Below are 14,194 nucleotides of genomic sequence, written 5' to 3'. Positions count from 1 at the left end.
AATATAAAGTAAATAAATCATTTTCCTATAAAGGGGGTTGCAATTTTAGCGTGTTTCTTCTTCAGTGACAGTGAGTGAGTGAGTGAGAGAGAAGAAGAAGAAGAAAAAGAAGCGAGTGAGCAAAACTTGTCAAGAAAAATGTGGGCTACACTTGTGTTTTTGTTGATAGGAAGCTTGATCCACACAGCTGACGGTTCGATTCACGAGTACAACAACCAAAGCTTCACCAAAATCGCCGACGCTCGTTATTTTGTCGCTGGTTACCAAGGTATCTACGGCTCTGAGTTTCTGGATGTTCCTGCTTCTTCTGATACACCTCAGCTCAAGGGAAACTCCTTCATCAGGTTCTTATTCTCGTGCTTCTCTTCTCATTATGATTTATGTCTCCCGTTTTGAGTTTACTGTTTAGGGTTTTATGAGTCAAAATCGATTTAATCTTTCATTGGGGTTTCTCTCTACTTGGATGAATAGTAACAGGACATGACATTACATAGATTCTTGCAAATAAATGATATAGGAGCTTGTAGATTTGGGTTACTGCTTCTTAGATACTGAATCTTTTGAGTTTGGTATAGCGTTTCCAAGGAAAATTTCAAATACTTTTTTAATGTAGATTTGTATTACTGCTTCTGAGGGATTTACTCGTGCATTTGTAGAGGGAGACTTTTGACTATCTTATGTTCCTTGGTTTTATTTTTGTAGGTTCGATGATATCACTTTTGTAAGAAGCAAGGAATCTGCTAGCAAGCAGAATTCCACTCACGCAACTGCAGGATTGGTTGAAGCGATACTGTTTGAGGTGAAGCAGAAAGATAGAGTTGGTGGTTCCTTTTTCAAAACTGAGGACATGTGCTGTACGCCAAAACTTGCAGATGCTGGTTCCTGCAATCTTGGGGAAGTTATAATCAGCGCAGATCCTAATGATCCTGAATGGCCTAAGCGGATTCCCACTTTTTTCAAAAGAGGTGAGGAAGAAGTTAAGATGTCTCCCGAAGCTGTGATCATTAAGAAAACTGGATGGTACACTGTTTACTTCATGACATGTGATCCGGAACTGGATGCCACCACAGTTAGAGGAAGAACTGTTTGGAAGAACAGAGATGGCTATTTACAGGGAGAGAAGGCTCCTTTGATGAAGTTATACGCCTCTATGCTATTGGCTTATGTGGTTCTTGGCCTAGTTTGGTTTCCACAAGTTGCTCAGTATTGGAAGGATGGAATCCAGTTGCATAGTCATATTAGCTTGGTAATTGCATTTTCCATTGGTGAATTGGCATTCTTGTACTTTGACTTCTCCTATCTCGACTCAGCTGGTACAAGTCCTATGGAGGTTACTGTATCGGCAATAACCCTTTCTTCTGCGAGGAAGGCACTGTCTCGACTTCTGCTGTTGGTCATATCTTCAGGGTATGGGATAGTGAAGCCTAACCTTGGTGGCATAACATTGAGGATGCTTCTTATTGGCGTCCTATGCTTTGTTATAAGTGAATCTCTTGGGTTGGCTATAGAATTTGGTAACATTTCTGAAAATGGAATGACCGTCTTAATGCTCTATTGGGCGATACTGGAAACTTGCTTTCTACAGTGGATTTTCAGGTCTTTATGGAAAACTCTTAAGAAGCTTAAGGTAAGAAACATCCAATATTTTTCTTTTTATTTGATGATTCATATAATGGATTTCTTTTAAGTATCTTACCTGCTAACTGTTGAAAGTTGCAAAACAAGCCAGCTACGAGGATCTGAGTTATTCTTAAATTTTTCATTTCTGCTAATCCAAAAGTTTCTTTTGTAGCTGAACAAGAAGAACATTGCTAAGCTGCAACTCTACAAGAAGTTTGCAACTGTGCTTGTGATCATGGTGGTCCTAAACTTCTTTTGGATTTATGTGGAGGTAAGCTCACTAGTTTAATGATCACTTGAAAACGATACAAGTCATAGAATTGTGTAACTGAAATCGTTTTCTGAATCAGGTATTTGTCTATAACTCTCCGAGCGACTTTTGGCAATTGAAGTGGAGTATTCCCACTTTCTGGTACCAGCTTTCTTACCTTATGTTGGTATTCATTTGCTATTTTTGGCCTCCTACAGAAAAGCCGACGAGGTAAGTATCAATCTCTCTCTACCCTTTTGATCAATTGGGTGCTTTTGTGGTCTGTTTAAAATTTCATATTAGGATCATGTAAACAGTTTTAGTGTTTGAACTTTAAAGTAATGAATAGAATACCATAATTTTCCTCCGCTGCTATTACCCACATTTGTTTGATGTATATATACTGGTTTGAAATTGCAGGTACCTATACCTAGCTGACATGGATGAGGAGACTAAAGAAGGAGACGAATGTCTCTCACTGGCAGAAGCTGGGATGAACAGGAAAGATGAAACAAAGGCTGAAGATGGCGATGTTGAGAGGAATGAAAGGAAGAGCCTTCTGGAAGTATTCATCATATTGTTGGGGAATCTACCAGGCGAGAGGTGAAACACGCATCCTACAAAGTTACCATGGTTTTGAGCTTAAGCTGCCTCATAACATCCCTTTTTCGGCTTAAGCTACCATACTTTTTAACCTACGGCTTTTGGAGTTTTTTAAAGTTTTTCTTTCAACTCCCTAGTAGAATTTGCAGCAGACTTGACTTAATCGGGTTCCCTGTTTCATGAACTTGTTTGGTAAGTGGAACAAAATGGTAAAAAAAATTGAATATTAGGACAAAATGAAACACTTTTAAGTTGCAATTATTCTGTCTTCTTCCATTATAATCTTGTTTTTCTAACATCGCCATTGAAATAAGCAATTGCAAAACATCTATCGTTCAATTTGTACTTCCTCAACTATCAAATTAAGTACTACTAAACGCAAAAAGACTCCCTCAGTACGTACGCAATAAAATATAGGCACTTTGCATCATCAATCCATATGTTAATTTTATAAACAACAATGTTACAATCACAACAATTTACATTGAAAAAAACAATCGTACCATAGTAAAGTCTAGTAGTGGAGAAGAGCTAGCAATATTTTACTTTTCTTTTCCCCCAAAAATCATTCCTTTTATGTTTTGTTTTTTTAAGAAAAATAAAACAGAATAACGTAAAAATGTCGACATATAGGCTAAGAATAGACAAGATTGGGAAGCTCTGTTTGCATCGCGTCAGAGTGTGATGAGTGTTCAACTGCCACCGAGCGAACCATTTCGTAATTGCAACGTCCTGACAATGTCGACACTCTTTCGCTCTTTCTCCACCAAGTTGCCTCCTTTTCGATTTCTCTTACTCCTCTTTTATAGCCTCTCGCTTTCTTCTGCTTCTTGATCCCGAGAATTACCAGAAGACGAGAAGACACTCTTGTTCCCATGATCATCGTCGATGTTAGTCAATTCCCTTGGGATTCGATTCCTCTCTCCAATTCTTTATTCTTTGTCTGAGGATTCTTATTTTTTGTTTGGATTATATCTTCTCCTCTTTGCTCTTCTTATAGGTTCTTTGGAAACTGCTTCCTCTCTATTCTTTTGGATCAGATACAGATTCTCTCTCAGGTATTTCATCGAACACTTACCCTACAATTCAGTGTCATTCTTTTCTTCCTCTCAATTCCCCCATTGATTTGTTACCCTTGATTTGCTAGATTCTGATACTTTGTAAATTGTTCTGAAATTGCGTTCTCTGTTGCTATGTATGGACCAAAACAAAAGAGTCCATTTTGCAGATAATTCCCGAGACAATGGCTTCTTCTCCCACTAAAATCCTCTGTGATGCTGGCGAATCTGACCTTTGTCGAGATGACTCAGCTGCATTTCTGCTTAAGTTTGTAGCCATTGCTTCCATTCTACTAGCTGGAGCTGCAGGTGTAGCCATACCTCTTGTTGGCAGGAACCGTCGGTTCCTTCAGACCGAGGGAAATCTATTTGTAGCTGCTAAAGCCTTTGCAGCTGGTGTCATACTCGCCACTGGCTTTGTCCATATGCTTGCAGGCGGCACAGAAGCTCTGAGTAATCCGTGTTTACCGGATTATCCGTGGTCCAAGTTTCCCTTTCCTGGTTTCTTTGCAATGGTTGCTGCTTTAGTTACTCTGCTTGTGGATTTCATGGGGACACAGTACTATGAGAGGAAGCAAGAGAGGAACCAGGCTGTTAGTGAACCCGCCGTTGTTGAGCCTGGTCGTGAAGAGACATCTGTTGTTCCCGTTGTGGAAAGAGTAAACGATAATAAAGTGTTTGGTGAAGAAGACGGTGGCGGGATTCACATTGTTGGCATTCGTGCGCATGCTGCTCATCATAGACATAGTCACTCTAACGGCCATGGTACATGCGATGGACATGCTCAGGGACATTTACAGGGACATGAACATGGACATGTGCATGGGTTTTCAGATGTCGAAAATGGAGCTAGGCATGTTGTTGTTTCTCAGGTTGAGATCTCCTATTACTTTCACAAACTGTGATTCATATATCAAAGTATGTGTGTGTTTGTGTTTATGTTAAGATTAGGCTTAGAGAAGCACTTTAGAACCTCAAAAGCTAGCTTGTATAACTAGTTTCCACTTCCTTTGCATTGTGGGATCTATACATGATCTTATCGATGTATCTCACCCTTGTTATTGATTTTGCAGATATTGGAGCTTGGGATTGTGTCGCATTCAATCATCATCGGTTTATCACTTGGGGTATCACAGTCTCCATGCACGATCAGGCCTCTCATTGCAGCTCTATCATTTCACCAGTTCTTTGAAGGATTTGCACTCGGAGGCTGCATCTCTCAGGCACAGTTCAGGAACAAATCAGCGACCATAATGGCTTGCTTCTTCGCCTTAACCACACCGATAGGTATCGGGATTGGAACCGCAGTAGCCTCGTCTTTCAACTCGCATAGCCCAGGAGCTTTGGCCACTGAGGGGATACTAGACTCGCTCTCGGCTGGGATACTGGTGTACATGGCTCTGGTGGACCTCATTGCAGCTGATTTTCTAAGCAAAAGGATGAGCTGTAATATGAGGCTTCAAGTTGTGTCTTATATAATGTTGTTCCTTGGAGCTGGACTTATGTCCGCACTCGCCATTTGGGCTTGACTCTTAGATTACATATTTTCTACTGTAGATTTGAAAATAATATACACGCCTTGTGCAACTTTTTTTTCTTTTTCCACATTGGATCTTATTAGAAACAAGAAAACTGAAAGAAGAAAGATATTGGAATTTGTTATTTTATTAAGTGATCTTAATAGGATGAGCCAAATTAGGGTAACATTAGCGAAGTAGCAAGAGAGATGACTTATACATGAAGCTTTTTTCCCACTCGATCAAAAAATTAAGCAATGTCTTCTTCTTTGTGGGTTTCGACGACGACATCAGAAGTCGGCCAAGCCAGACAAGTCAAGACATAACCGTCGCTCATCTGGTCATCATCTAAGAAGCTCTGTTCCGACTGGTCAATGGAGCCAGATACCACTTTGCCGGCGCAACTCGAGCAGGCACCGGCACGGCATGAGTAGGGCAAGTCCATTCCGGCTTCCTCTGCAGCGTCGAGGAGGTAGGTGTCACTTGGGCAATCCACTACTTTTTCTCCCTCCGGTGTGATGAACGTGACCTTGTAGGCGGTGACACGACCGCCACGTGCGGTGGAGGACTTAAGGCCGAAGAGGGATTGAGTGTTGGCCGCCGGGAGAGATCTGAGGCTGATTGGTGTATTCCGACGGCGGAGGAAAGAGGTGCTTACGATCGCGCTGGATAGAGCACTGGAAGCCATCGTTGAAAGATGATGAAATATTATTCTACAGAGTATGTGAGTGTGTGTGTGGCTTTGTGAAAAATGGCGTCGTAGGTGCGAGGCAGTGGGGATTATAAGGAGCTGTATCTGCCACGTGGCGTACGATGTGTGGATTCTTGTGTTATCCTTTTGGTGATTGTCTCCTGCCTCTGTTGTTTTACATTTGTGCACTATTTCGTTGGTGAGAGTAAATATGTGGTTTAGACTTGGGACAACAAGTTGTCACCTTCACAATATGTGGGTCTAGGAAGCTTCTAGGCTTTTTTGGGTTCACAATTGCTACTAATAAAGAAATTTGCTGAATTTTATTTAATGCCTCAAATTGTGATATGTCCTCCTTGTTAAGCACTTGCTAAACGTTCTTAAACTTTTGCAATAATCGTATTTTTTAAACAGAACCTCTTGATAAAGTTCATCTTTAACACCATGCACGAGAAATTATCCTATGTGCACATAATCTTCTACTCTAGGATGTGCACATACAAAAAGATTAAAAAGAAAAGAAAAAGATTCTATCCAATTGCTCCTAAAGGACATCATCATTCAATGATCTAAGTGAAATGAAGTAAATACGAACAAAAAAAAAAGATAGGGAAAAAGATTACAGGTAGTAGTAGTATAGTACACCAACTCAATTCTAATCTAAAGAGAACAATTCACTTACCAAAAAGGGAAGAAAACAAAAAAAGAGAAGAAAAAAGAAGATTGAAGAGACAAAGAGCCCCCATTGAAGAATATATATGTTCCTTCAATATAATATATAACCTCATCATAAGAAGCTTCCTTCTAACTGGATTTGTTTTCTCCATTTTTTTCTCGTTTACCTCTTCTTCTAGTCGCACTTGATGTTTCTGTAGATCCTCCTTACAAATAGATTTGATCCCAAGTAGCCAACAGCTCCTGACAAAATTTACACAACAAGGTTTAGTCATAGCAATAACACCACTTTGCTAGTTTGAAGAGAATAGAGAGAGAGAGAGTGAGTCCACCGCAAAGGATTCCAAGGCCGAGACAAAACATCATGGTGTATCCAAAGTAGAAACTCGTCTGGAAGAATCCAGACATCTTGGTCTTTACGTAGTAGTAATAGATGGAGTAAAGGTAGACATAGACAGCCGTCGACGCAGCAGAGAAGAAGGAAGTCCATTGCCAGTGATAGTTTTCTGCATTCAGCAGGAAATATGTTCCCACAATTGTCACACACACCGTCACAATGACGAGAATCACAAAAACCAGCAGCATGAATCCATATACATAGTAGACCTGTCGAACCAGAACAAACAAACCAAAAAACTCTCAGAAAATAATCTAATTTAGCTTAGGTCTTACTGTAGCAGACTGTGGCAGCTGTGAGCCAATTAGAGAGCAATTAGTGAGAACTAGTTTTACTGATGGGGATAGATTTTAAGGGGTTTTGTTTGAGAGTCTCTCATTTATAAATTTTAAGGGGTTTTGTTTGAGAGTCTCTCATTTATCAAATCTCTCTAGTTTGAATTCGCATGAGCTAGCAGTTTCATAAATTTGTTCTTATCAACGCAACTACTTTTACCTTGTAATTCCAGAAGGATGTGAAGACAAAGTACATCTCAATGAAGATGCTTCCAAAGGGTAGCAAACCTCCCATCAGGGAGACAACCGATGGAGTCAAGTACCACTTTTTCTCAGGGATTGGACGTGGAATTGTCTTCACACGGCAGGGATTGTTTGGAGCACCACTCCAGTTTCTTCCAACGACTGTCCCAAGGAGGGCTAATGGAAAGGAAATGAAACCCCAGATTACAAACACAACCACCATTGTCCCAAAAGGAATAGCCGCAAGAGATCCATAGAATATGGCAATTGTGTTAAGAAGAAAGCCAATTCCAAAACACAAAAAGGGGAAGAGAGAAGCCGTAAGGACCATGCACTTGATCCAATGTTTACCTGAATAAACCAGCATTTAAATGACTTGAATATTTAGAAACAAAAGTAACACTGGGGAGATACACCAAGTAGAGTAATTCATACCCCCACTTCTTGAGTACATTCCACCGCTCACATAACCAGAGACAAAGGATGTCAGAGCATAGCAAACTATGAAAGTTGTGACAATTGCTCCTCTCCTGAAATAATTGGATACGAGGTGAGCAAAATCCAAGTTAACAAGCAAATCAAAGATAGTACAACATATATATAGGGGAAACAACAACTCAAAAGATTGGTAATACATACCCAACGTAGAGTGTTCCCACGATAGCCATTAATATGACAAGAAGAACCAGCAACGCCAACTGTGCACCTGTGCCAACAACAGCTGAGAGAAGAACTAGACTACTTGCTGGCCTGAAGACATCTCCGTGCACCAGTTTCCAACCAGATTCTTCACTTACATCCCGTTCCTGTGCTCATCAATACTAATGTCAGATGAGGTTATACAGCCTTTCACTTAGAAATAAAGAAGTGTTGGACAGACTGTCTATTGAAAAATAAAAATTGAGGAGACATCACCAAGCTCTCAAGATCATCATCTTCTCGAGCATATTTCGCATAATCATTTCTGAGAGTCCTCATCAATATCATTGAGACCAAACCAGTGAGAAAAATAACCATCATGAACGAGTTAAAGATGGAGAACCAGTGGATCTGCAAGAAAGAAAAAACTTTTAGAAGGCTTATAAAACTACGACAGAAATCTTGAAGAGATGGAATTTAGAAATTTGCTAAATTTTTGTGAGAACAATTACGGCTTGCACTTTTGAACAAGCAAGAAATGGTGCATTCAATACGATAACTATAAACCTGTGAACCAATCTAAATCAAAGACAATACAGAAGGGTTAAAGACTAATTATACAGAGCCCGCTAAAAGTTACCTGGTGTTCAAAGAAAGGATAATCCAGATATACGTCAAAACGGCGAGCAAATGTGACATTCGTCGGAATCCATTGCACAGAATACGTCAAGTCCACTGTTCTTCCTGCTTCCAGTGGCCTTGGGTTGTCTTGAGTGAGATTGACATGAATGATCTATTGAAAGTAAATAAATAAGACCACAGCATATAGTTCACATGATATTCATACTATTGCTTAATTGCGTAGCAATATCTAACCTGGTCTTTGTTGTATTTGACAATAATATTCTTATGAGTGTAGAGAACATGCTTGCCGTTTTCACTGTTTTTGTCAGGATGCAGCTCACCCACAAAACCTACAGCAACAACATGACAGTATTAAAACTATCTAAAACTAAAAAAAGAAAATGATTAATTTTGGACGTTTCAAGTAAATATACACAGGTCGTACCCCACAAAGGTAGATCATCTGAAGATTGAACCACCCGATGAAAGTCCCCGCAAATCAGATGACACGGAAAGAAATGAGAAATAAGGTTAGCAATCCAAAGAAGATACCTTTCCAGCTGATATTGGTAATGCAGTGAAGATTAATACAGCGAATTTTAGAATTGCATGACGGAAAAAGAACCTAACGCAAACTCAGCAAATATAAAATGTTTCTTAACTTTATATATTAGGAAGCTGCTACATCTAATATCTGGAGATAATAAACCTTCTACTTTTCATGCTATATCAGCGGCAATGTGTACAAAAAATTGTGAACATACCCATAAAAAATTCGAACCAGTAGCTAGATTCAATGGCATCTTTAAAATGCTTGACCTTAGCTTCATCGAGTTCAAGCGGACAGATGACATTTCTGTCAACATTCTCTGTAGAAAAAACAGGAAAGGTATTGTAATTAGAGCACAAGTACGATAGCTAGTATGAAACAGAAGATAATATATGAATTAAAAAACATACTCAAGAATTTTATCGCAATTTCACTGTCAATCAGCTCATTTCCACCAAGAACTTCACCAAGACCACCCCATTTGTGAACATTGTTTACAGATGGACGGCAAAACGGAAGACTGTAATAGTTGTATGTTTCTTGTGGATTATTATACGGGCCAACTTTGTTCACCCACAGGGTGACCTGTTCATCGGCTTGATACTGAAAAAGGTGAAAGCAAAAACATTGAGTTGAGAGGAATGAAAAGAAATGTACAAGCTAATGGGATTAGCTAGCAAGAGAGTGTACAAACCAAACAATCCATTAAAGAGAACAGAACTAAATATCAAACTTCACAGTAGACAGATAGATATCGATAAAAGGTTGAGTGGAATATCATATCAAGAATCAAGAGTAAAAGTCTTCATTCAAAAGACCAAGGTATTATAAATATAACAACCAATATGAATCATCTTTCAAGCATAAGAATAGTTGGAATCAAAATTAGATGTACATAAAGTTAACTTTGACACTTCTTGTAAGAGTAAGAAGGCAGAAAGAGCAAAAGCATCGAAGCACTGGATCTCATGATATCCAATATCACAAAAGGGAAGAACGACTTTGAGCTAAAACTGACCATCAGCAAAAGAAAATTCTACACATTTTAGATCTTAGAAGTCAGAACTATAAGATCTATACATTAGTAGATACTATATTCCAAGTAAACGTTACATCCAAAAAGAAACAAAAGGTGCATATCTAACTTGTAATGCTCTCAAAATATACTTTCGAGATCACGAGGGAAAATGATAAATTAAAATGCCACTCAATTTTAAAAACTCAGAATTGAACCACTAGTTTGAACATCAAACAGACTACCACGTTTAGAAGATGGGTTTTTGAGTATCAAAAAAACCGAGAATCTCAATCCCATAGCAAAATTTATTAATAAAGCCTAAAATCACAATGAAGGAATTTGAAAAAAATAATCAAATACTTTGCAACGAATAAGAAATTGGATGGAAGCTCGAGGATCATACCCATCTGAAAACGAACAGATCCACTAAAATAAAATAACTAATCGCAAAAACATGCAAATCGCAAGATCTAAGGACACATTACTCGATTCGAGCTGCATTAAGTGGGAGATCTGAGTCATACCTTGTGATCTGAATCGGATGCGAAGGTAGGTGCGAGAAGGGAAATGAGAAGAAGTAATACGGCGGAGACGAAGGCGGAGGAAGACGGCATCGTGGAAACCGGCGGACGATCAGATCTGAAGGAATAGGGAGGGAGCGAGAGACCGATAGGGAGAGAGAGCGAGATCCTCAGCTCAGTGTTTCACTTTGTAGAGATTTTGGGTAATAGAAAAATAAATTATAAGGCTTTACACAACTTGCGTTTTTTGTCGACTAATTGGGCCTATGAACGCAAAAACGTAAAAGCCCATACATGTGAACAATGTAACAAGAAAGTCCCAAACTAATGAAGATATTATCGTTCTGATATATTTTTAATTCTGTAATTACATATAGAAGCAAAAACAAAATATTCATGAAAAAGCGTGTTGGTGAAATAAACAAAATCGAAAATTTTAATTTCCGTACAACGGCAGTCGAATGAGAAAGGGAAACACATGTATGGATAGCATGCAAACTCGTGGGTCCCGCTTTCGTTTTTTTATATAAAAAATATCGTTTCATATTATTATATTATTAAATATTAAAATATAAAAAAAGCATATCATGAGAGAGGTTAGCTTATTAGCCATGGATTTAAGAAAACAAATAAAAATAAATTCCGTGTCTTAAAATTTCATCCCAAAAACAAAAGAAAAAAAAGAAAAACAAAAATTCCAACAAAACGAAAAAGTCGATTCTTCGCTTTGCCTTGAAATCTCTCCAATCCCAAATCTCAAAACAAAATTCACCATCCTCCTCCATCGTCTCATTCTCTTTCCTTGCTTAGCGAATCGCGAGATCTCGGAATCGCATCCTTTGATTTTGGGATACTGTCTTGTTTTCGTGTCTTGTTCTTTCTATGATTTTCACGTCAAAAAAAATTCTTAGCTGCTAGGGCTTGAACTGGAGCTTAATCTTTTCTAACGAGAATTTTGGGAGCTTTTTTTTTTTTTTTTTGCGTGTTTGGATTTAGGGTTGTCTGATTATTTTGGCTAGAGCGAGAATGGACAAGTACGAGCTGGTGAAAGACATAGGTGCTGGGAATTTTGGCGTGGCCAGGCTCATGAAGGTTAAAAACTCCAAGGAACTTGTTGCCATGAAGTACATCGAGCGTGGTCCAAAGGTTCTTCTTTTCTCATGTTACTTTCTCATCATCGTGCTGAATGATCCAATTCCCAGATACACATAATTAGAATGGCTTGGTTTTTTAGGTGGATTTTTTTACAATTGTTGATTCCGATTTTTGAAATCTTTAGTTCACAACAAAAATACAAATGTAGCAATAGAGTTGTGTTATGTTTGCTCTTCATAATTCTTGTAGAGTGAGTATTGGCTTTGTTGTCTTTTATAACAGATTGATGAGAACGTGGCAAGAGAGATCATTAATCACCGTTCACTTCGTCATCCCAATATAATTCGCTTTAAGGAGGTTAGTAAATTTCCCACTTCTTGACATCTTTGGTGTTCTTAATAATGTTCAGTTGAAGTTGATATTCTTACAACTTTCATCTGCCATATGTGGGCTTTATGGATTTCACAGGTGGTGTTGACTCCAACTCATCTTGCCATTGCTATGGAGTATGCTGCTGGTGGTGAGCTATTCGAGCGTATATGTAGTGCTGGAAGATTTAGTGAGGATGAGGTGAGACTGACTTTTGAAATTTGTGGCGTGTTCTGCTTATGTACAAGTACTATTTAGGATAAGTTTTCGAGTTCTGTGTCGTTTTTGGATATATTGGGAGTAAGGGAAGATAGAAAACATGTCATTCTTCTCTTATTTGTTGTCTGCCATGAAACCATTGCCGCATACTTTCTAATCTTATCGTTTTATCTCTTTTCCAGGCTAGATATTTTTTCCAGCAACTTATATCAGGTGTTAGCTATTGCCATGCTATGGTAAGGCAGATTAACTGATCTCTTTAATGTTTGAAATCGTTTTATTTATCAATCTTATAGTCACCTTGTGCCCATTTTGTCGCAGCAAATATGTCATAGAGATCTGAAGCTCGAGAATACGCTCCTCGATGGAAGCCCTGCTCCACGTCTGAAAATTTGTGATTTTGGTTATTCCAAGGTTTGTCTGGCACTGTAAAGACTATTTAATTTCTGACCTTGTCTGTAAGTTCCTCTTTTGTTCTTCACCTTTGTTTTAAAATCATTGTCAAGCGTTTTGTTATTCTTCTTTTGTAGTCCTCTTTGCTACACTCTAGGCCCAAATCAACAGTTGGAACTCCAGCGTATATTGCACCTGAGGTCCTTTCTCGGAGAGAATATGATGGCAAGGTAATATAACAAGCAGAAATCAATGGGTTTCTATGAAACTGTCGCACTCTTTACTTTTTTTGCTTGTGTATGGAAAGTTATCCTCTTGGAAGTCACTAAAATTTATATTTCCTCTCTCAGATGGCTGATGTATGGTCTTGTGGTGTGACTCTTTATGTCATGTTGGTTGGAGCATACCCATTTGAAGATCAGGAAGATCCCAAAAACTTCAGGAAAACGATACAAGTAGGTTTCTTTATTAAGCCATGCTTCTGCATATCTCGCGTGTAGTAGACTACATCCTATTCATCAATTTTCGATCTTGTTGTACAGAAAATTATGGCTGTTCAATACAAGATCCCAGACTACGTCCATATCTCACAAGATTGCAAGCACCTACTTTCCCGTATTTTTGTTGCCAATTCTCTTAAGGTATATATTTGTCGCCAATTCAGCCAAGGTAAAAGTTTTCAAAAATATGGTCTTGTTTGACAATTGAGATACTTGTTTTTGTAGAGGATAACTATCGCAGAAATCAAGAAACATCCATGGTTCCTGAAGAACTTGCCAAGGGAACTCACAGAGACAGCTCAAGCTGCATATTTCAGGAAAGAGAACCCAACCTTTTCCCTCCAAACAGTTGAAGAGATCATGAAAATAGTGGCTGACGCCAAAACGCCACCTCCTGTATCTCGGTCCATTGGAGGTTTTGGCTGGGGAGGTACAGACGGAAAGGAGGAAGATCCGGAAGACGTGGAGGATGAAGAGGAAGACGAGGAGGTTGAAGAAGAGGAAGACGATGAAGATGAATACGACAAGACTGTAAAGGAAGTACATGCAAGTGGAGAAGTTAGAATCATTTGATATTTTGGCTTTTGGTTTTGGTTTGTGTAAGATAAAAAGTATTCTTTGGTGTTTTTGAAACTTGAAATTCTCTGTTCTCGTGTTTGCCTTTACAATGCTTTGGGTTTTGGTTTTTATTATGGTTTTGGAGATTTGTAAAAAAAAATGCAGTATAAGAAGACCAAACAGAGGTTGATGATGAGTCTTTGCTACACATGGTACTATGAATATTTTGACCTCTGAATAATATTTTGTAATTAGATTTTGTTTCTTTTTCCTAAGAGATTATTTTCCTCTATTTTGTCCTTTCAAAAATGCAAAAATGTGAAACAAAGCTAATTTTTGGAATGTTGAAAAAATGTAAACACTGAAATGTTCAAAATTC

The 14,194-nt window shown here is 38.6% G+C and overlaps 5 protein-coding genes across 5 annotated transcripts; 3 read left to right on the top strand and 2 right to left on the bottom strand.

Moving 5' to 3' along the window:
* The first annotated feature begins 47 nt into the window (after window positions 1-47).
* Window positions 48-2,755, top strand: LOC17899866 (transmembrane protein 87B). Its single transcript, XM_006303899.2, has 5 exons — window positions 48-344; window positions 703-1,627; window positions 1,793-1,891; window positions 1,971-2,101; window positions 2,291-2,755. The coding sequence occupies exons 1-5, from the start codon at window positions 139-141 to the stop codon at window positions 2,475-2,477; spliced, it is 1,548 nt and encodes a 515-aa protein (XP_006303961.2). The 5' UTR covers window positions 48-138; the 3' UTR covers window positions 2,478-2,755.
* Window positions 2,756-3,110: 355 nt separating this feature from the next.
* On the top strand, window positions 3,111-5,136 carry LOC17899000 (zinc transporter 4, chloroplastic). Its single transcript, XM_006307604.2, has 4 exons — window positions 3,111-3,363; window positions 3,474-3,531; window positions 3,688-4,403; window positions 4,605-5,136. The coding sequence occupies exons 1-4, from the start codon at window positions 3,349-3,351 to the stop codon at window positions 5,058-5,060; spliced, it is 1,245 nt and encodes a 414-aa protein (XP_006307666.1). The 5' UTR covers window positions 3,111-3,348; the 3' UTR covers window positions 5,061-5,136.
* A 42-nt stretch (window positions 5,137-5,178) lies between these two features.
* On the bottom strand, window positions 5,179-5,816 carry LOC17900017 (ferredoxin-1, chloroplastic). Its single transcript, XM_006305781.2, has one exon. The coding sequence runs from the start codon at window positions 5,734-5,736 to the stop codon at window positions 5,299-5,301; it is 438 nt and encodes a 145-aa protein (XP_006305843.1). The 5' UTR covers window positions 5,737-5,816; the 3' UTR covers window positions 5,179-5,298.
* A 431-nt stretch (window positions 5,817-6,247) lies between these two features.
* On the bottom strand, window positions 6,248-10,849 carry LOC17898967 (transmembrane 9 superfamily member 1). Its single transcript, XM_006304861.2, has 12 exons — window positions 10,685-10,849; window positions 9,553-9,745; window positions 9,357-9,461; window positions 9,038-9,055; window positions 8,845-8,942; window positions 8,609-8,761; window positions 8,245-8,379; window positions 7,969-8,135; window positions 7,765-7,859; window positions 7,307-7,680; window positions 6,747-7,020; window positions 6,248-6,657 (listed from the first exon to the last, which is right to left on the bottom strand). Exons 1-12 carry the CDS (start codon window positions 10,772-10,774, stop codon window positions 6,590-6,592), a joined length of 1,770 nt encoding a protein of 589 aa, XP_006304923.1. The 5' UTR covers window positions 10,775-10,849; the 3' UTR covers window positions 6,248-6,589.
* A 484-nt stretch (window positions 10,850-11,333) lies between these two features.
* On the top strand, window positions 11,334-14,082 carry LOC17900053 (serine/threonine-protein kinase SRK2A). Its single transcript, XM_006305104.2, has 9 exons — window positions 11,334-11,827; window positions 12,059-12,133; window positions 12,245-12,346; window positions 12,547-12,600; window positions 12,686-12,778; window positions 12,895-12,987; window positions 13,108-13,212; window positions 13,300-13,398; window positions 13,483-14,082. Exons 1-9 carry the CDS (start codon window positions 11,708-11,710, stop codon window positions 13,828-13,830), a joined length of 1,089 nt encoding a protein of 362 aa, XP_006305166.1. The 5' UTR covers window positions 11,334-11,707; the 3' UTR covers window positions 13,831-14,082.
* Window positions 14,083-14,194: the final 112 nt, after the last annotated feature.

The sequence above is a fragment of the Capsella rubella genome, unplaced genomic scaffold (genome assembly GCF_000375325.1).
Source record: "Capsella rubella cultivar Monte Gargano unplaced genomic scaffold, Caprub1_0 scaffold_1, whole genome shotgun sequence".
In the NCBI taxonomy this organism is placed as follows: Eukaryota; Viridiplantae; Streptophyta; class Magnoliopsida; order Brassicales; family Brassicaceae; genus Capsella; species Capsella rubella.
The sequence above is the reverse complement of the archived record's forward strand: the minus strand, read 5'-3'. Positions and strand labels throughout refer to the sequence as shown.